The sequence below is a fragment of the Vidua chalybeata genome, chromosome 4 (genome assembly GCF_026979565.1).
Source record: "Vidua chalybeata isolate OUT-0048 chromosome 4, bVidCha1 merged haplotype, whole genome shotgun sequence".
Classification (NCBI taxonomy): Eukaryota; Metazoa; Chordata; class Aves; order Passeriformes; family Viduidae; genus Vidua; species Vidua chalybeata.
Window position 1 is genome coordinate 2827942 of NC_071533.1, and position 22009 is coordinate 2849950.

Consider the following 22009-nt stretch of genomic DNA (forward strand, 5'->3'; position numbering starts at 1 on the left):
GCAGAGCCATTTTTACCACCTCGATCACTACCACACCGTCTCCACGCCGCTTTGCTCCCCGCAGACTCCTTCCCGGGGGCACGTCCCGGTCCCGGCTGGGTCGGTGGAGCACGACGGACGCCGTGAGGGGCCAGCCTGAGGGTGGGGTTTGCGACGCGCGAATCCCCCCCGGGGCCGCGTCCCCCCTCAGCGCCTCCCGCCGCTTCCCCTCAGGCAGCGCGCGCCGCCCCACGCGCGGGAAAACCGCGGGGGGGGGCCCCGTGAGGCAGGGGCGGGCTCGCGCCTCGCTCCCGCGGCACGTGCAGGGCCGGCCGCACTTCCGGCCGGGCGGGTACTTTCGTGAGGGGCGGGCCCGCGCCTGCGCCGTCAGGCCGCGCGCCGGCGGGGCGGCCGCTCCCGGCGCAGCGCGCGGCGTCCCCTCAGCCGCCCCGGCCGCCCGGAGCTGTTGGCTGCTCCTTCCTCCTTTCCCCTCCTCCTCCTTCTCTTCCTCCTCCTTCTCTTCCTCCCCTTCAGGAGCCGGCGGCGGGCGAGGAGAGGCGAGTGCCGCGGCCGGCATGTGAAGCGGGGCACCCCCTCACCGCCGCTTGCCTCCGGTTCCTCCCCGGTTCTTCCTGGGGCTCCGCTCGCCATGAAGAAGTTTTCTCGCATGCCCAAGTCCGAGGGGAGCGGCGGCGGCGGCGGCGGGACGGCGTGCGGTGGCTCCGGGAGCGGCGTGGCCCTGGGCAGGGCGCTGGCGGTGGGGCGGTACCAGGTGACCCCCGAGGAGCCGCTTGCCGAAGGTAAGAACGGGCCGGGGGCGGCGGGGACGGGCCGGAGCCGGGCCCTCCCGGCCCCGCGGAGTCGCTCACCGGCGGGGAGCCGGTTGCGGGGCTTTGGGCTGTGCTGCTTCGGCCGCTCCCTGGGCCGGGGGCTCGTTAGGGCGTTCGGAGTTCCCCGGCTCGCTGCCTTGGGTGTGTGAGGCAGGGTGAGGTGTCACCGGCGCCTCCGTCAGCCTGCGTCTTTTGCTTTTGCCCCGTACTCTGGAAGAAAAAAAAAAAAAAAAAAAAACCCCAAATAAACCCGACAGAATAAATTTCCTGGTCTTCCTTGGTGTAAGGCGGCAGATTGGTGTCACGGTCACGAGTGGAAGTACAGTGCTGGCAGGTTGTGGTGTAGAGCCTCCCCTCGCTGCAGGGTGTTCGGCTTGTGCTTGTTGTGGTGAACTCCATGTCGTCGGACTTGCACTGGGACCGAAGGAAGAGTTGTGTGGGTTTTTGTAGCCATGGGGTTGGCTGGAGTTTCTTAGCTGTACTGCTTCACTAGGTGCTGGCATGGGACGCCATCAGAAGAGCCATTTTTGAGTTTTGCACTGTGTGGGGGAAACAGTGCGGTGTCCATCTCCCAGAGCTGGTAATTGATGTGATGTGTCAAGTGTAATTCGCCTCCCAGGTCACTGAGTTTAGGGCTAGTTCTGCATATTTCACGGTTACTGAATGTTTACAGTGCGCCGCTTGGGATGTTGTGGATGAAATAATACGTCTCTGTCGATTTCGTTTGTGTGTTGCTTAGACTATGCCTAAGTATATTTATGTGTAAGTGTACCAGTTAACTTTCACTGATTATGTGCATTTCTTGGTGGAGATTTAAGATGTGGTTTTAACAAGTGCATGGAGATAATATTACTAATTGGAACGGGAACACAGAAGTGGCACTTATATTTTCATTGCTGTCTAGGAGTGATTTTCATAGTAAAGTGGATTTGGTACTCAATATTTAGAATGCAGTGTTTTGTATTTAGGGTGTGAAGATGGTGTCAGGAATTAGCCAACTGCATACCTCGTTGCCTAAGGTCTGCGTGGTCCTTGCTGGGAACTACTTCCAAGTCATTGGAAGAAGGTCTGACAGAAGGTCATGTCTTGGCACGGCTTGATGACAAGTTAGGGACTTTTTTAAAAAAATAAAGACAACAGGCTCTTGAACAAATTGAGGTGGTATCACAGAAAACGTGTGTAGTGGAAAGGAGAGAAATTTTCTAGTGCTTTGTTTAGTGTAGCACATCATTAAAAGTTTTCTCATGATGTTCTGTGTTTAGAGTCACTAGAGATTATGGGGTTTTTTTCCTTTCTGTAGCTGGCAGAAACAAATTGACAGCTCTTGGGGCCAGGGGAAGTCCAAATTTAAACATGTGACTGTTGTGTGAATTAACTTCCTACTTTTGAGTCTGAAAGCTGTTTTCTACTGGTTTTTTTTTTTTTTTTCCCCCCCCCCCCCCCTTCAGGTTTTATGTGGTCTCTTGAGTATGGATGCTTAGGATGAGAACTGATAAGGGTGATAAGGGTTGGGGCAGTGCAAATTTGCTGCATCCTGAGAAAAGTCTCCAAGGTACCCCTGGAGTGGGTCAGTAGGGAGGACCCAAAGGGGCCTAGAGGATAAGAAAACAACAGGTGGCACAAGTGCAGGGTTGGGGAAGTAGGGACATGAGGGAGGAGGGGCCGGGCTCTCCCAGCTTCTCTGACTGTCGGGGAGCAGCTGGGCTGTAACAGGGGCTGTGTGTGTGCTGCAGGTGTGTGCTGGGCAGGGGAAGGGCTCTGTGGTTGAGTGTCCAGGTGGCCCTTGGGTGCTCCTAACTGGTACAAGGCTTTATGGGTCAGGAGATGGCTTTTTATCCAGGAATAACTCGTTGACAGTCAATCCCTTGCCTCAGTAGCATTTAATAGTAAGAATTGTGTTACTGCTGTCACATTAGTCATACTGCTACCTGGAACTAATGCTGAACACTTCACAAATCCCCTGCTTAATAATCTTTCTCTTGAGAAAGAGAGAGGTGAAAACTTTTTTTTTTTCCTGTTTTCTTTACACAAGGCATTTTTTTCTTTCAGTTTCTGAAACCCAGTTTAACCGAGGCTTGTAAACTTGTCAGGTAGTTCCTATTACTCAGTGCTGATGAAATAGCATTTAAGATGCTAATATCCATCCAAGTTAGAGCTTGCATTATGAAGCATTAATGAGAGATCCAGTTAATGAATCTAAGGATCTTAACAAATCTATTTAAGAGGAGATACAGTGTTCTGTTAGCAGAGGTGTAGTATATTGTATTTTTATTAGCTATTAAAATTTATAGCATGAGATGTCTGTTTTATGCAAGCTGTTTAACCCCCACCCTCTTTCCAGCTTCTGTTCTGAGCAGTCTCAGGAAGGCAGCTCCTGGTGTTGTGGAGGATTGAGGCTCCTGGGAACTGGAGGACTGGCAGTAGTGATACCGAACAGCTGGGGTTGTAATGACCTTCCTGGGCTGCAGTGATGGATCTTTGGGTAGATTTCTTGTGTTGATACAAGTGTTGCCCTCCAGATGCTTTTCTGTAGTCTTTGACAAAATGGTTTTATTGCAGTGTTCTAAAGGTAGAAGTGTGGAGCATTATAATCCAGTTGTTCTGAATAAAGTATAATTCTATATAAAGGAAATGCATCCTTTTGACTAAAGAGGGTGTAAAGTTGGAGAGCTGTAGTTATTAGGCTGTTAGACGGTTTCTTTTGTTCTAAACACCTATTCTCTGATGACTTCTTGGCCTCCATAACCTAGTGGTCAGTATGCTGTTGGATGGAGGTATGTACTGTTACTTTTTATTTCTCAGAGATGGGGGGGAAGCAGTTAATTTGGTTTAAGGTTTGATGTAGAAAATTAATTCCTGTCCATTTTGAGGGCAAGGCAGAAATATGTGGAATAAATTACTGATACAGAGTGAAGGCCTTGTCTTTCTGTCTTTTTGTTGAAGCAGACTATTTGCAATACAGCTCAAGTTTGGAAAGTGAAATCTAATAAAAATACAGGGAGTTCTCTGTTGAAAGTTACAGGTGGTGCATGGGGAACTGCAGTTATGGAAACTCCAATAATGAAAAAGACTTTACAGTTCAGAAATTGCAGCAAACTGGAAGTGGCCAGATATGAAACATGCTTGAAAGTTTATCTCAAATGTCAGTGCAGAACAGTTTGTTGTGAAGAGTGAAAAGGAATGTTAAAATTAGCAAGTTCTCAAAATATTTTTGTCTTACATGGGGAGGAGATGGAAAGTTGTGGCTTGATATAGTGATACTACTTACTTAGTTGTTTGCCTTGACTTGGACTTCACTAAGTCCTTTTTGCTTAATAACTGCAGTAAAAGTAATTTTTCTGCCTACTATAAAGCTAGGCATTGCAAGATGCTCATTTGTCTTACTGTCTTTATTGCTTGGCTGGGTTTGAGATGTTGGAACTGAATAAATAAAGGCTTTGCCAGGTTCTAAATTGTCTTTGTACCACGAACAGACCAAAGAGGTTATGGGAAGTGTTGTAATTGAGTATAAGGGTATGTTTTTAACAAGTGCAGATGAAGCTAGAAAGAGGCAATTACAACTGTATAAAAAGGCCAGCAGACTCTTCAGCTTCCTTCTCATGCTTGACTGGCTAGGTTTGGAAGCTGATTTGTGGATGGGGAAAGATGGTAATCATCTGCTTTTTGTTTTCATTCAGAATTGGTTAATGGAGTTGTGGGGTATACGCTGTTGCATCTTACCAAAATAAAGCAGCGCTGTGTAGTGTTCCCCACACAGCAGCTCACGCTCTTGCCAGCCAGTGGATTGCTGAGGAGCGTGGAGGTGAGAGGGCAGGCACCTTGAAGAAGTGGGTAGTTCTGCATGCCCCTTGCTCTCAGAGGTACCCAGAGGGGATGCAGAGCAGCTCTTTGCTCTGGATAGGAAAGAGTGAACGTGATGCTTCACTGGCTCTTGCTGTGACTTTGCTTTGCCCTGTTGTGTGTGGAAAGAAGTTGTGTGGTAGTGGGTACAGTGGTTTATTTTTATTGTCTAGGCTGATAAAGCGGTGAGTCTGGAGCTGTGTGGTGTTGAGCCTCTGCTGCTGTGGCTTAGGAGGCCTTGCTTTTCTAAGTGACCTTGTGTCTAGGACTAGAGAGGCAGGGGAAGGGCCACTCAAGTGGTAAAGTTCATTTGTTAGGTACTTCATTAAGTACTTAAAAGTTCATTCGTTCATGTTTGTATAATAGAATGTTTGCTTTGTTTAGTAGATATGGCGGTTAAAGCACAATTTTCTTTGAAAGGGGGCCTCTCAATAGGGAAAGTAGCTCGATTCCTTCTAGGTGGTGTGCAGAGAAACAACCAAATTCCCAGGATGTTCAGTAACAAACTGGTCATTAAGCCACAGAGGGTCAGTAGCTCTCTCTCCCCTTCTACTCACTCTGGGGGTCAGCTTGACTTTCTCCCAGACAAAACCTTTCAGCAGGTCTGGGTACTGAAGGCAGTGGGTTGGTCAGTGCCATTTTGGGTAAGGACATGAGTCAGTCAGTGCCATTCTGGGGCAGGGAGGGGGTCAGTCAGAACATTACAGTGTGGACCAGAGGCTAACAGAACCCCAGGGGGCCAGGGGAGAAGCAGTGGCTGCCTCACCTATGCAAAGCTCACCTTGTTACCCCACACACTTCCTGCCCGGTTATTTTGAGCCACTCAACCATTCCTCCAGTCTCTTACACCAGTGAAGGAATGAGCTTCCTGTGAGTTCTACTGTCCCACTTTAATTGTGTGTAGTCTTTGCAAGTACTTGACAACTCTTATGATTTGGTTTGCCTCTTACATTCATACTGTTCTAGTCGAGGCCTAATAAAAATGTAACCTTAATTGAGAGGAATTCCAAGTCCTGTTTTGTGAGCTCTTGTGCTCTGTGTTTGTAGATACTTTATTGAAGTTATTTATTTATTATTTAAGTTCTTCCAAACATATCTTGAAATTGGGGTAGTCTTGAATGTTCTGTTGTTTTTTGGTTTTTTCTACCTTATGTCTCTGCAATAGCAGTTCAGTTTGTAATGCAAATAAACAAATTGAGTATTGTGCATAAGATTCTATTGGCCTTTGTCAACCCCCACCTCAATTGAACTCTCATACCATCATTTTTGGTCCCCAGAGCGAGATATTGTGATCATTTGCAGCTCCAGCAACTGCTGTAAATTTGGAAGCAGGCTGTTGTATAGCTGACCTTCTTCATCTCCTCTCGAGGTGGGGCTTGTTTGTTGTTCTTTTTTTCTGGAGAGGTAAATAGAGATGCCATTGTAATGGATCTGTGAACTTCAGTACTTCCAAGTGATTCCACAAAGTGTAGCCCAAGTTTTTAACTCTGGGAGAGCTTATTTCTGTGGCAAGTGTTATGAATATACCTAGTGTGGGGTTACTTCCACTGGCGTGTGCTAGTGTTATCCTATGAGACAAGGTGACATGTACAGTACTGGTCTTGGTTTATTTGGTTATTGCATGTGACTTGCTGCTCTGTGGAAGCTGCTGGTTTATTTCCAGTTGTTTAGGTGGATTATGAGCTGGAAGGCTGTCTGGAAAACTAACTTGTGGCATTTCAGTTGGTTTGGTCATGTCGATTTTTTTTTCCCAGAGTGAAACATTTCTGAATCTGTTTGCACATGACTGTAAAGGTCAAGCCTGTTGTTCTGTCTCTAACAGTTTTGCTTTGCTAATAATGGAGTATGAGATAGGGTTTGTTCCAGTTCAAGATATAAAAGAGAAAAAGCAGAGTGAGTACTTGAAACTGACTTTTGTTTTGGCTGAAAGCATAATACAATATACATGAAGCTCTTCTACACGCCCCAAAATAGTCACAGCTGCCTTACATCAAGTATATCTGCAGACTGGCAGGTGCTGAGATCCTGGACCAAGCTAGACTTGATTTCTTGGTGGTGAAAGCTGGGGAGCCTGTGCTGTTGTGTGTGGGGATTTTCTTGGGACTTCCTGAGCCTCATTAAGGCAGCTCACATGGTGCTAAAAGAGCATTGTTTGGCTAGCGCAGCATGGAGCTGTGCTCTGTGCAATGAGCAGGCAAACAAAAAGCAGTTTGGTGGTTTGTATGTGATCCTTGTCTTACACCAATATGCAGGTAAATGTCTATTTTCATATAATGTAGCACACAGAATGAAGCTCCAACTCAGTTCAGTCAGTCACACATCTGGTGTGCTGAACACTGTGGTGGCACTTGGGCAGAACAGTTGCTCTTGCAGTCAGCTCTTCAGAGCTGCTGTGTGCCTCTGGGACATGGGTGGAGAAACGAACAGGTTGGGAAACATCTGTAGGCTGACAAAGGCATCTATTGTACAGCTAGGGCCAAGTTCAGCTCTTAGGACACGTGGTCTAATGCTCTTTGATTATCCAGTTATTAGTTCTTGCATGCCCTGCAGACATTCCTTCCTGCATCGTGTGTATATGGACGGGTCTTGTTACGCCTCTGTTAACTGCACACAGTTATGGTCTTTTTTGAGGATGCTATCCCTTTAGTTTTTGTGTGGCCAGCAGTAGTTAAGTAAAGAGGAAGTACTTAAGTAAAGAGGAATCTAGTAATTCCGAGCTAAGTTTTCAGGCTAGTGGCTGAGAGATGGCTACAGGAGGAGGAACTTCATTTTTAGCAGTATCATGTTAATATCACACAAATATTCAAACCATCTTTTCTTTGCCAAATTTTGAAGAAAAACGGATGTGCCAATGTGTGTGCCATCTACTTGCCTTTTTCCTTGCAGATGCATTTTGATAAAGAATGCTGATGTTACAGTATCTGTAAGGGGAGGGTATGTGTGCAGATGTGTTGCAGGAGAAAGCTCTTGGACACCCTCATAGGATAAGGCAGTATGGGAGAATGGAGGTTATGTTAGCTGGGTCTGCGAAGGACATGGCAAAGCTTTAAAAAAAAAGCTGTACAGGATCTTAAAGTTTTTTTGGTGTGCTTTACTGGTTTAACTGATTTTTTTTTTCTTATTAAATCTCAGTGTTTTGCATGTCAGCAAAGGAAAAGGAAAATGGTTGGATAAAAGCAGTAGAATTCTTTTTCAGACACACATTAACTGGGAGCCAGTAATTGTGGGAAGAGGGTATGTATTTCTCTGGGCTGTTGTCAGTGTACTAGCAGAGCTGTCAGTCAGTAACCTGTATGTTGCCCACAGGGAAGGGTTCCTGCACTGGTTCTGTGCATGGAGAAGTTAACACCAGGGATGGGGCTCAGTGTTTAGGGAATGGCATGGTCACTGGCATGCTTGGCTTTGGCAGCAGGGAAGAACGAGCATGTTGTATTGCATAAGCACCTTAACTGAGTGAGCTCAGCTGCTTTTCCAGCTGTAGAAGTTGGTTTGCTCTGTACATGTGCACATATGCTCTTTGATGGGTGTCTCACTTGCAGCTGAATAGATGTCATCTCTGGCTCAGAAGGGAGGTGTTGGAGGTGCTCAGTTAGGTTGTGCTGCTTGTCTCTGGCATCGCTTTAGTTTACAGTGTTTTGTTTATCTTCATTCTCCTAATTCCTTAACCTTGTGCTATATTTTACTTGCTGTAGCTATTTTTTGCCTCTGTAATGTTCTAGCTAAGCAGGCTGCCACAGTTGAAGGAATTGGTGTTTGTAAGCTGAGCTGTGTTAACTGACACTATGAATGCTCTGTACCTGCCAAAGGGCAGTGTAAGAGTTGGATGGCAGCTTGGGGACTAACCCAGAACACAGGCAGGGTCAATCGCTTGCCTGATTGTAACTGGATTGCTTCAGATGTCATCCTTTTCCTAAGAAACTATTAGAATTGCAAGCATCTATTATGAAATGGAAGCTTTTCCTCATTTGTGTCTGTGGGCTTAGTTTAAAAACTATCAATGTGCTGGATGAACAGCTGCTTCCTGATGTGTTTGGGGTATTTGCCTATTAGTGATGCCTGGAGCTGCCAGCCTGAGGGTGGTTTGCAGGTCCCAGCAGCACAGAGCAGCAGTGCCCCGGTGCAGGTCACATCATCTCTGCTCGGTTGTTGCGCTGCGGTAGAGATGGCTTGTCCTGCATTTTCTCCTCCAGCGGATGGAGACGTGCAGTGATCCTGAAACCCCTGCTGTCCTCCAAGGAGGGTCTATGTTTCTCTGCATCACTGTCTGGCTGCTGACAAGAAAAGAGCATGAATTCCTCTGCTCCTGTTTGCCTGGTTGCCTTGGGAATGGATTTCAGTCTCCTTCAGTGTTTGTCATCTGGTTAAGGAGGTAGGAACCTTTCCCTTCCTCTCCACATTCTCATGTTCCTTGCTCATGCTTGTCTAGGTTGGTTACTTTTTTCTAGTTCCAGTGTGATGTCTTGGATATGGGTGGCTTCATCTGTGAAACTGGGTCTCTGAACAGAGGCAGGGTGGAGGAAAGTAGAAAAGTGAAGGTTGCCAACTGGAAAAAAAAAAACCTAGCTTTGATCCTAGGTGACTGTCATAATGAAATAAGGAATACTTATTTTGGTTTGATAGCAGAAAACCTGCTGCTTTGTCCTCGAGCATCATGTGTTAAAGCACTCTTGTGTAGTGGAACTGAAAATTGGCAGACTTGGGAGTGTTCTCCCTGTAAAGGTAGAAGAGTCTTCCCTTAGTCTTGCTGATCATTTAGGTCTGCTTTGCTTCTGAGGCTAGTGGTGAAAGTACTGAAGAAACGATTATAGAGACAAGTGAGGGTGAACATCTGAGCAATCTTTACTTTGCTCGTCAAGAGGTATCTTCAAAGCTGGTATTGCTGCAAAGAGCTGGCTTTTGTGGAGAGTCATTACTCCACAGATGGAGAAACAAAGATGAAGGGATTTGCCCTGAGTCATATGAGTCTGTACAAGAGATACAGGTAGAGTTTGGAACGTCCTGGCTCTGTGATAGCTTCTTCCTCATCTCTTCTGTAACATGCTGTGCCTTAATTGCCACATGTAAAACTAAGGTAGGAATTCTGATGTTACAGGGCTTGAGGAGATTTTATTCAGAGTCATGTATGTTTGGCTTCCTTCCAAACTTGCTTGTTATTTAAATGGGTGGATTTGTTCCTGTGGTGCCTAGAAACTTCAATAGGCAAGTCTCTACCAAGCATGTGCCAAAACACATGGATGGTTCAATTCCTGGTTTGTTTCAGTTCTGTTGAACTGACTCATTTTAAAAAATTTGTTACTCTGGCTGTGATTTTTATCTGTGTATCTTGTCTTTCAGTAGCAGTTGTAATGAGTAATTGTTGCAGTGTTTTGCTTCTTATGAAACAAAAAATAGCTTTGCAAGTGAGTGATTAATATGACATTTTCTTATGTTCTTTTGCAATTCCTGCAGGTTGAAAAACTGAATGTGCTTTTATTTAGAGAAATTGTTGCTGAACAAGTTTTCTCTTGTTCTGGATGATTAACTTGCATATAACTATGAGAGTGGTGCAGAGCAAATAAATAAAGAAAGAATGTAAGGCACTAAATTCTACTTTGCTGATATGTATGTATAAGAACCTGACCTGAATACAATGTGTGTTCATGAGACTAGAATAGGAAGAGTGAATGAAATTTAGTGTGTCAGCATTAGACATGGGATCAGTTCTGGTTTGTGTGATGTGCAGGAAAATTGTTTGGAGAAAAGCAAATGAAATAATGGCTTTCTTTGAGCCATGCTGTTGTGTCTCCTTAGAGCTCAGTAGCACAGTCTGCATCTAAAGACTTGACACCTTCAACTTGGCTGTGAGGTTAAATGAACTATCACTTGGTTATTACATCATGAGAACTTTTGTAAGCAATGGGAGGAGTATTCGATCCCAGAAAGCTATCCAGAGTTGTCTTAGGCAATCTGAAGATAGAAAAGCAAATTTATGTTGTTTTGGCAACTCAAAAGGAAGTAGTTTACTGCATTTTATTTGGCCTAGTCTTGTAGCCTTTGAGTTCCATCCATCTTGGTGTGACTTTACAGTATTATCCTCCCAGCTTTGTGCTTTCCTCAAATATTTGATTTCTCCATTAGACATTTTACGCTTTTCTTATGACTTGCTGTTTTGTTAAACTGACATCAAATTGTATGGCTGCCTTTTTAAGAGGAGGCTTTTGCTGAAGGACATATTTGAGTTTAGATGGTAGTTGGGTCCTAACACTTTGATTTTCTGAGATTTCCCCAAACCCATGAGTTTCCTGATCAGTGCCTTGAATAAATAACTCCCTTGTTCTGAGTTACCACTGTTGACTGGCTTCCTGAAATATGCAAGTTATATGAGAGATACTAAATGATTTTGGTAATCTCGACTCTATCTGTAATCCTGTTTCCATTGCACCATTGCTTATTTATTTAAAATTATCAAGCTGCTTACTGTTATGAAATTTACGTGTATTGTTTATTTAAAATTATCAAATGTTACAGTGCGAAGTTTGGAATCGCAAGCACAGAAATGCTGCAAGGTCTTGAGAGATGCTTTATATGCAATTAGGACTACTCAAATGTATTCACCATGTACTAGGTAGAGGTTCAAGAACTGCCTGTCCCCATGCAGGTCCCAAGGAAGTATTATTGCTTAAAATGGCTTATAATTCTGTTCATTGGTGTAAGCAGGTTGGATCTCAGATATTGTGCTCTTAAAGTTTACTGGTCCCCTGTTGTTCTTAGACTGGCTAACTCTGTATCTCAGCATACACCTTTGGTATGCTGGAGTTTAAACCTGCGCCAGTATTTGCCAGCAGCTAAAGACTATGAGGTATGATAATGAAAGCCTTCTTAATTATTCATATTGGATGTTTTAGCACTAATTCCAGGCAGTCTAATTCTAGTCATGCTCCTGGATGAAATGGTCAGTGAATTATGCTCAGATGTGAAGGTGGGTGAGACTGTAGGCTTTTCCTAGCAGGGAAGAGATGGGCTTCATCTTGCTCATTTGTATGTGTAAGATGCCTTAGAAAAGGAGGAAACCAGAGACACTTCCAGTGACATCTGCCTCAGTCTGAAGTGCTGCTAGCCTTACAAACGGCTTGGTTTGTGTCTGCCTGGCCTGGTGGCTCTTGCTTTGTGTGGCAGCCAGAGGTGGCACTGGTCCAGGACGGCGCGAACCAGCCGCTGGGCCGGAGCCGGGCTCTGTGTGCGGAGCTTTGTTCCCGTGCCACGGCGGCTCGGGGGCATTCAGTGCACAGTTAGTCATGGGGGAGGTTAGAGAGCCCTGCTTGGCTTTGCATTCCTGGCCCTCCACATGGAAATCACAATTAAAGCAGTGATTTCAAGGAAAATGAAAGGCCAGCTAGAGAGCAAGTAGGAGTTTGGTAGAGATAAGGTGTTTGTTTTCTTAACTGGTTGGTAACTATATGGTATGACAATTAAGTTCAGTTAAAAACTGAAAAGTCATGGTATTTGCATATTGGCTATATATTATCTACCTGCTGATTTAACTAATTTGTAACTATATTTGATTTTTTGATTATACTGGACCTAAAATTAAGCTTTATAAAAAAAGTAGCAAATGACATTTGAAGTTCATCTAGGAAATGAAATGAGTTGGTGCTCTTAACCTCACTGTTGTAGAATGGTGAAGTCTGTGTTTGTTGAGCCTATATGCACTGATCATGTCCTTGTTGTGGTTTTCCAGCTCACTCTGTTTTCAGGTCAGACCAAACTGCAGCTGGAGCCAAGTTCAGTGAACAAAGACATGAGATGGGGAAAGACATGCAAAAGATAAAACTGCTGTTCAAAGTTTTCAGGTTTTGGGATTTTTTTTTTGTAAACAGTGTTACTGGATGCTCATTGTAGGTGTCTTATCAATGTCTTGGGTAAGTTGAAAAGCTTTCTTGTGAAAAGCACAAGTGAGTAAGTAGATGTTAACAATAATTTTCATAGTAAGTAAATTGAACTGTTGGTGATCTGCTGGTAGCCTTCTGTGGTCCTTTCCTTATAGACAGGAAGGAAGTATTACTTGACTTAAGTACAAGCTTCTGTTAAATATAGTTGCAGAGTTAAATGCGTTAGATTTTTTTTTTCCCCCAGTGAACAGAAGGAGGTGGTGATGATATAATACATGAAAGTAGTACAGTGGTTGTGACTAACTCTCAAGCAGCTTGATTGAAGATGGAAATACAGGGAGGTTTTTGGTCTTTTTCCAGCCAGGGTATGAGAAGGCATCAGCTTTACCCTAAGAAATAAAATACTTTGTCTTGGGTGCATAAGATGCATCCTTGCAGGGTGTAGCAAATGCTTGGGTTTTTAAGTTTTGTCTGTTTATTTTTTAAAAGCATGCATTAAGTGAGCTTTTCAGTCAAATCTGCTTTCATCTTCCTTAAACTTAGGTTACTGCAGGAATTGCAAGTGTGTTAGGAAATTTATATGCTATAGGAAATGGGTGTTTTCTGTTTCTCTAGCAGCCCAGTAGCCAAGGCTGTCAGGCAGAAGGTGCCATGGAAGCAGTAGTCAAACATGGCTAGCAAGTCACCTGGACGTGGAGAAGCAGGTGGGGTGATGAGCTGTACTGAGGGACACAGAGCTCTGTTCCTTTTGCTGTTCGATATGCCGGATCTTGAGCATCTCAAGGTTGGCATGGGTCTTAATAAACACAGAAACTTTTCACAAAAGTCTATAGCAGGCCTTAATTCAGCTTTGCCATCTTGCTCAGTAACTTAAGTGTCTTGGATCCCCCAGGCTGTCGCTGGTGCTTCTGTCAGAGCTTTTTTTGTGAGGTTGGCCTACAGCTGATGCTGGGAGAAGTGGAATCCAGACATGCAAGCCTGTGGCAGGGCAGCAGTGCCATTAGCAGAGGTGTGCATGGCAGACCTGCCTGCTGTGGCTGCACAAAGTTGTCCTGCTGGGATGTGATTCACAGCTGCTGTTTTCCCAGCGCTGCCGTAGGAGCGGATGCAGATTTGAGAAAAACAGTGCTACTTGTCTAAACTAGCCCTGATAGTCAGCTTGTTACATGGTGGGAATTTGTGTGGGCAGTGGGAAAGGGAGCAGTGGTATGGCCCTTGGAATGCATTGTCTGCATGCTTAAAATAAAGTGGAGAAATACTCAACTCTGAAATGTGTGTGTAGAAATGGAGTATTTTAGATGTAGGGAGCTACTTCTGTTCTTGGTTTGGGCAATGCTGAGCTCTTGAGCTTGGAAGCAGCATATGTCAAATGTTCTTTGGGCTGGAGCTGCGTCTCAGAGCCTTGTGCTCATGACTGAGGCTCATGGGGTAAGCTTCACTAAGAATATCCATGCCCATGTGCACGCTCACAAAAGCACAGATGTACGTATATGATCAGTGTTAGTTAATGCTGCCTTCATTCAGCCGCTTTCCATTGCTTTCCAGGCAGGGAGCACACACACAGGGGTTACAGCTTGGCTTGGCAGCCACACAGCAGGGCTGGGGGGCAGGTCACATCTGGCACCTTCCTGGGGTCTGGAATGCTCAGGGCCAGCAGTCACTGGGGCAGCAGTGTTGGAGTGAGCAGAGTGTGGCAGTGTTCTGGCATGGGGAACACTGGATGCTCCTCAGCCCACAGTCTGGAAGCTGGCATGTGGCATGCACCAGCTGCTGCAGGAGTTGGTGTTGCACTGCTGCAAAACAGACCTTTAGTAATAGGACATGAACTCATCTTCTCATGCAGAGGTGCTTCAGGAATGGGAAGACAGAACTGTGGCTTCCTTCTCTGGTGGAACTTGTGACAAAACCTAAATATTCCATCAAAAATTTTTCATAAGGCTTGAAAAAGGTATTTTAAGTTTCTGTTAAAGGTTACTCCGTCAACAATCACATGGTGTTTGGAATCTGATGAGAAATTCAAATGTTTGAATTCTGTGTGTTTTTAAAGGCTTTGCTGTCAAAAACAGATGGAAAGCTGCACAGCTTCAAGAATTAAATTAATATTTTCTATGCAAAACTCAGGTGTTTCTTGTGTATGCTTTTAGTCTGCTGCTCCTAAAAGTGCCTGCAGTATGGCATCTGTGCTGACAGAAGGCAGTGCCTCTGAGGGGAAGGACTGTCATCTTTGTGGGGAGGAGGGAAGTTCTGGGCATTTGTACCAGTGAACCTATCCCAATAAGATGCCAATGGACATATAGAGTTATGGATGTTGTGGCAGCGCACCACCAGGGAAATGGAGCAGCAAGATGGAAGAGGGGGCTCTGTGGCACCGTAGCAGTGTATGAGGGTCATGGAAAGGACTCTCAAGAGCCAGAGTGCTGGTGTGTGTTTTACACAACATGAAGGTGGGGTCAAAACTGAGCTGCAGGAAGCAGCTCTTGGCATGGGTTTACCTTCAACTGCGGCAGAAAGGAGCTGACTCCAAATGCCTGGTAAAACAGCACATGGTTATATTGTTTGATGCAGGTTGAAAAAGGGCCTTTTTCAGTCCTCCATACAAAAGTGAATGGGATATGAAGAGCTGTTTTTCTTGAGGTTGTGCTTTTTTTGTGGAGAAGGACTAGTTCTTTTTGCAGTTTCTTTTTAATGTCCTTTCATTTTGGACGCTGGTTTCTTTTGTGTTGGAGTACCACAGAAGTTATAGAGGTTAGAGCTGGGGGGAAAGGGGGGATGTTTGGAGTTATTTTTTTGTTTGGTTTGGTGGTTTTTTTTTGTTGTTATATTTGTTTTGTTTTTAGTGGGGATTTTTGTGTCTTTTTTTGTTTTGGTTTTGTGGTTTTTTTTCCTCTTGTGGAAGAAGGCTGCTTAAAACATTTAATAAGGTCTTACTGCTTTCCATCATAACGGACTTGCAGTAAGGTTTTATTTGTTTGTATTGCTAGGAGCCTGTTTCAAAGCATTTGTACTTGAACTGGTCTTATTCTGTGTTTTGAGTGGATTCCTAGTCCATGAAATGGTTCTTTCCAGTGCATTGGGCTTGCAGCTACAGTGCTTGGAAGGCTGTGCAGTTCTGGGAGGTGGGTCACTTCTGGAGCAGGTCAGCTCTGGCTGCAGCTCAGCCTGATCTTGAAGATCTGTCTCTGGAACTAACAGGGAGCGGACATGCACAAGTGGACCAGGCATCAAGTGATTCTCCCAGTCAGTTAGCAGTGAAAGTGTTGCTAAGTGAAGAAATTTATTCAGAACACAGACAAATGTACTGAAATAATCGTTGTATGGGGCAGTATCTGGAATGCCAAAAAGGCAGACCTGGTTTTTTAAAGGAAATTAGCATATGGATGGGTAGCCATCTTCTTGCAAAACTGGGGAAGAAGATGGGTACGTGTGGGTAGACAGGTCACAGGGAGATAATTGTACTTGAACAATTATCCTAGCTTTGTGGAGAGGGATACAAGGCTATCTCCCTGACCAAGGTGATGTGAAGCTGAGGGCCTGTCTTGGCAGCGGGCTTCAAATTAGAAAGAAACTATCTTTTTGGTTGTTGTTGGGCTTTGTTAACAACAGCTTTACACTGAACTTTATTAAGAACAACTTTCCACAGGGATGTAAAGCCAGTGTGGAGCTGTGCTGTGATGGATGCAGTCTGGTCCGCCTTGGAACTCCTCTTAGGGCTTGCAGTTCCAAGGCTTTGTGTCTTCAAAAACTATCCTCCTGAACCCAAGATCATATTGAGTTGTTGAGGAAGTTCATAAATACCTAACTGTCCACATTGCATAGGCACATGAGAACGACTAGGATCTGTTGATGTACACATTTATTTCTTCATTAGTTTTAGGTATTGAAATGTACAGAAAAACCACATGGAAATATTGTATCTGAATATATACTTTTGTAGAATCCTTAGCTTTATCAAAACATACATTTGAGGATTTACTTCTCTGAATGGAAATGGATGCTAAAAACTCAGTCACCTCTCCAAAATAGCCAGGTTTTAATGGATTTGTAAGGAACCATTTACAGTGTAGTAGCTGCCATTCCTGCTTCAGCTTTTACGTATGTGATTAATGGTTGCTGTGTGTTACTCTAGAGGTAAAATCCTTCTGTGCTGTAAGTTCTGTAGATTTGAATATATAGTCAAGGAATTCACTACTTGGAGAAACAATATTTGATGCTTTTGTATGTTTGAGAAAAATCTGTATGATGTAAAAAAAAGTGTTGTCTGTATATGCATAATATGTGTAACTGTATTCAGAATATCTTTGTTACTGTTCTTCTAGACTGTCTCCACAAAATGGCTCTCGGCAGTCTGAACGATGGTAATGTCACTGGAAGATTTTTCAGCCTTATTTTGTTCTACCTGAGTAAGCAAATAGGGTGCTTAGAATTCTGACAGCTCCACTGTTTCCTGGTTTGAGTTTCAGGAATGTAACATGATAAGGTGTAAACGGCATGTTGAGGCCTGTGAAATTACTCAAGGTTGACCTTAAATATACATAGGAAAAAACCAAACACATGTGGCTGATGTAGAATTTCATTGAAAACAAACAAACAAAACAATTAGCCCGGAAAAAAAAAAGCCTGAATCATTGCTAGTTAGCTGATAAGATGATCCTAAAAGTGCATAGATAAGGTGACACAAAGACAGTTCAAGTAAAGAAGGGTAAGAAGGATGAGTGAGCTTTTTAAGGAGTTTAATTGTGCTAAGTATCTGTTGGCTTATCTAACTATAGATTCTATAGAAAGACTTTTTACTAAGCATTCCAGGGAAAAGTGCAATGTAGCTGTCGTTGGGAGGATTTAAACTTCGAGTGACTTTGGTGGAAATCAAAGACTGAAAGAGATGAAGCTTCTTGTTGTGTTGAATACCAGAGAGGAGCTGAGCCCCACACGGCCCAGTGGGAGGGGAGAGAACAGGAAGGGGAGCAGTGAGGAAACCAGGACAGTTCACCTAGTCGGGTCTTGCTCAGGGTTGTGCCCCTTGACTCTTGCAGAAAAGGATTTTTAAAGCAGTGGTATTTACTGATGGCAAACCATTCAAGGTCAGGGATCTGCTTCTTGCCAAAACAGGACCAGGTCTTTCAGTCCCTAGGATTCAACTGCTGGCTGATATTGCCACCTGATGGCAAGAGCAGCCTTTGGCTCAGCATTTAGGGTTTTGCTGCTTTCCACTGAAGGTTTCTACCTAGGCCTGTTTGCTCAGGCTACATCAGAACAGTTGTCAGGGGGACTTGAAATCTGGAGTTCTGTTTTGTCCTCCTGCTAGTCAGAGAGAATTTCAAGGCTTCAAGGCTTAAACTGGCTTAAAAGCCAAGAAGTGATTATTACCCTCAAATCACGAGTTGTTTGCTTTATCTGACTACTGCTTTATATTTTTGGTCTATTGGTGCTTAAAAACCAGGTAGGTTTATTGTGAGGATAGTACAGAAGTTCTTCTGCTAACAAGGGTCTTGCACATCCCTCTGGCAGAATTCCCCAAGCTGGAGCCCTCTTGGATCATTTCAGTGCCAGCTGGAGTTCAGTGTTAAGAACTTGAGCTGTTAAGAGTGGGTGTCTTGTGAATTTTTAGGAAGGCCCTATGTAAACTAGGGTGAGGTTGTTGAATTATTCTGCGTTGACAGCCTAGCATGTCATTTGACTACATGACAATAGAGTAAAAAAATAATAAATACTTAATTTTCAAGAGAATTTTTTAATATAGCTTAGCTTCTTGAGTGGCAGTGATTATGTGCTTGTTTGCTCAAGCACATGAGACTTGCATCAAATGAGGTGCACTATACTTAATCAACACGGCTTGCAGATGCTACTGGGCACCGTGAAATGTGTGCTTTTCAATTGGCTGCCTGATTATCTGAGTAGTTAATAATTTTAATTTACTTATTTGTGTCCTGGTGGTCTACCCAAGCTCCTGGCCTAGTACAGAGTTCCTGTGGTGCTGGTTGGCTTTGGATCAGGCAGCAGTTAAGGAAGGCAGGGATTTACATGGGCTCTGCTGTGAGGTGGATTTCCTGTAAGTCTGGGAAAGCTGTGCATGTGAGCCTTGAGGTGATGCCAGTGTGGCCTCCTTGAGCAGCAGGCAGGGCTAACAGGAGGCAGCTAAAACAGCCCTGCTGGGTTCCACTTTGGTGTCCTGAGCATTGGGAAGTACTTCCTGTGTAGGTTGTTTCACTTGTGTGTGTATTTCCTGCCTACTTGAGTCTTCTCTACCAGTGAAGAGAGAAAAGAAACCCAGAGGGGAGTGGGCTTGACTGTGTGGTTCCCAGTTCATGCCATTGTCAGACTAAGAATGTTCCCGGTGGGACTGGTTGTAAGAAAATGCTTAATTGTAGTCTGCACATTGAGTGTGGTTTTAAATAAAAATGCTTCTCTAGGACTGGTTGCTTGCACTGTCTGGGGGTCCAGGGAGGCTATTGAGGCTAACCTGAAAAGTCAAGTGACTTCTTCAGTATCTCTCAAGACTTTTCCTAAATATTTTATTTTTTATATGTTAGAATGTGGGTTTAGGGAATTAATATACCTTGACTTGATTCAGGTTTTTGAATTATGCTAATTACTTCAGGGCTGATATCTCAGTACATAGTTGTTCTGTGATTTATAAATTCATTTGAATGTGAAAATGTTTTTCTAATGCTTTTATGTAATGTTGTAAGAAAATACTAAGACTTGAATGGTTTTGGTTTTGTCATGAATACTCGATTTAAAAGAAATGGGTTGAGGTAACAATTATTTAAATTCTGAAGTGTTTGTTATTAGTCACTCAGTGAGCAACATAGTCTTTGTTACTCATCCTTAGGATGTAGTGATGATGACTTAAGGAATACCACGAAGCTCAGGTACCTGCTTCTTTTTGCACTTCTGTTCTCCAGGTGGCTTCTCCACTGTGTTTCTGGTGCGCACACCCAGCGGGACACGCTGCGCGCTGAAGAGGATGTGTGTGAATAATATGCCAGACCTCAACATCTGCAAGAGGGAAATCACCATTATGGTAAGAAAGCCATTACTTGGAACTGGAGAATGTGTCAGTTGGTAGTGTACACGCAGCAAATGCCTCTCCAGTGTTTCTAGGCACCTCTTGTTTTGATGCAGCGCTTCTGATTTTCCACCAACACTTTCAGAAACTAATGCTGGCTTTAGGGTTGGTGCATGATGATTTTCTGAAGGAATTAGTCAAGTATGTATTTGATACCTCAAATGAAATGTGTGTATTCCATTTGGTCAGTGTGTCTGGTTCCCAAGCAAAAGGACTTTCTTCCACTGCTGCAGTGGCAACTGAAAATCGCTCTTTGTTTTCTCAGTACTGAAGTGTAATGTCCATTTTCTTTTTCAGAAAGAGTTATCTGGGCACAAGAACATTGTGAGTTATTTGGACTGTGCTGTCAACTCCCTAAGTGATAATGTGTGGGAGGTGCTCATCCTCATGGAGTACTGTCGAGGTAAGAGTCATCGACTAGGTTTCCAGATGAAAATGTTTATTACTGTCATCTGTGATTTTACTTAAAACTGTTCCCTTTAATATAGGAGGTTAACATGCATATGTCACAGCTGGAATCCAGGTAGAAGTTCATTTCACTTTTTTTGCTGGCATTGCTACCTAGGCACTGGGCAAAATGTCAAAGTTTCATGAAGCTTTGTAATTAAATATGGTTACAAACAGGGAAATTAATTCTCTGTGTATGAAGTGCAGTTGTGCTGTTCTGCTGGTGGTGCTAAGCAACAGGTACCTGGAACATAACTCGATAGGAAAGATTAGCAAATTTTCACCATTCTTCTCCCTCTGCTATTTCTGTTCAAGATGGCAACATTGAAAAAGCTTCACCTGACAGGTGATTTTCTACAAATGGGTGTAGTAAAGTTCAGGTTGATAGTGCTGTCCAAAAATATGTTAGCCATGTGTTCCTACTTGACAGTATAACTTTGTTTGAAACAATACCTAAGTCAGGCACTGTCTATTTTGGGGTTCTGTTCCCCTCACTTCACATATGTATGGGATAAACTTGACAATGAATTTAACTTGTGAAGTTTGTCTAAAATCTAGGGCTCTGGGTGCTGGCCTCCTAGTACAAGATAGTGGTTAACCCAAGTAATTGGTGATAGCCTGGAACAAGTGCTGGAGACACAAAGTAAAGCCTCCTATGGTCTGTACTGCTCGACCAATACTTTGAGCTGAGGTATATGTGGGTTATATTTGCAATAGAAGCAGTGAGCATTGCAGTTTGTACAATCTGTACCATAAGGAGCCGAAGACAATGTAGATTACTGTAGATTTTGGGGAATGGATTAAGGAGAACTTGAGAACTAATGGCCACATTTTTGACCCTTTACCCTGCTTGTATGGGTGCATACCTCTGTGGGAGCTCAGTTCTGTCTTGCTGTTGGTAGTACTGTTTCCCTAATGGTCCTGGTAAATAGCCCTGTGGATGTCAGCTGTCAGATAACTTGACTGTGGTAGGTGTTCTGTGTTGTAAGCATTCTTGTTGGACAGAATGGCCACCAAGGCCCTGCTGTGTCTCTGCAATAATCTTTCTTCATCTCTGTGTGCAGTGAGCATTGTGGTAGGAAGAGCTTAGTGGTGTCTGGTACAATTACTTCAAGAAACAGGGAAGTATTGATTCCTAATCTTAAAAGAAACCTATGAAAAGGGAAAAGGAGGTCTTCTTCCTTGGAGGATGAGTTCAGGGCTTTGTTTCCCTCCTTCTCTGCCTCCCCTTTCTTCATCCTTTGTCTCCCAGAAAGACAAAGTGAGTGTTTAGAGAATGAATTAATGAACTCAGTTGACAGAGTTTGGGTTATGGATCCTATTGCAAGAGACAGTTTTGAGGTGACATATTGGTGTGATGAATTCTTTTTTTTTGCGTTTGCAGCAATTGGTTTCAAACACGTTTCAGCCTCAGGGGCTGGATTGCTTTCATTTGAGTCAATAATTTTTCTCTTCAGGGTGATACAAGAGTGTGTGGTTGGAAAACCAGGTTTGTTTTGTTCAAATACAGTAACTATGGAAAAATTTCCTGCATCATATTGGTGGACTTAATGCACATAACTAAGTCGTTACTTCTTTACCTGATAGGAAGTACTTGAAAGAGATTTCTCCTGTTTCTTTAGCTGGGCAAGTTGTGAACCAGATGAACCAGCGTCTGCAGACAGGCTTCACTGAGTCAGAAGTAATGAGAATATTTTGTGACACCTGTGAAGCTGTTGCCCGGTTGCATCAATGCAAAACACCTATAGTTCACCGGGATCTCAAGGTATGACCTTCACTGTAAGAAAATCCAGGCTAAAATCGGGGATCTGCTTGAAAAGGATTGAGGACATGGGAGAGATTTCTGTAAGACAGATTTCTAGTTGGGAGCTCACTGTTGCTGGAGCTATAAACAGACATTAACCATAGGACATCATTTATTGCTAAAACAAAGTTTAGCAGTTGATTTTTGGGAAAGCTTCCTGATTGTGTGTGACAAC

General features: G+C 43.8%; 1 protein-coding gene across 3 annotated transcripts in view; it reads left to right on the plus strand.

Annotated features, from left to right (window-relative positions):
* The first annotated feature begins 376 nt into the window (after positions 1 to 376).
* Positions 377 to 22009, plus strand: part of BMP2K (BMP2 inducible kinase) — a 49971-nt gene continuing 28338 nt past the window's right edge. For all 3 annotated transcript variants that reach the window (XR_008430343.1, XR_008430344.1, XM_053939870.1), the window contains exons 1-4: positions 377 to 779; positions 19420 to 19538; positions 19881 to 19986; positions 21653 to 21795. Coding sequence is in view for 1 of the 3 variants with exons in the window: in XM_053939870.1 (XP_053795845.1) it covers positions 629 to 779; positions 19420 to 19538; positions 19881 to 19986; positions 21653 to 21795 (519 nt within the window). In the remaining 2 variants the exon portion in view is untranslated. The remainder of the gene's footprint in view (positions 780 to 19419; positions 19539 to 19880; positions 19987 to 21652; positions 21796 to 22009) is intronic.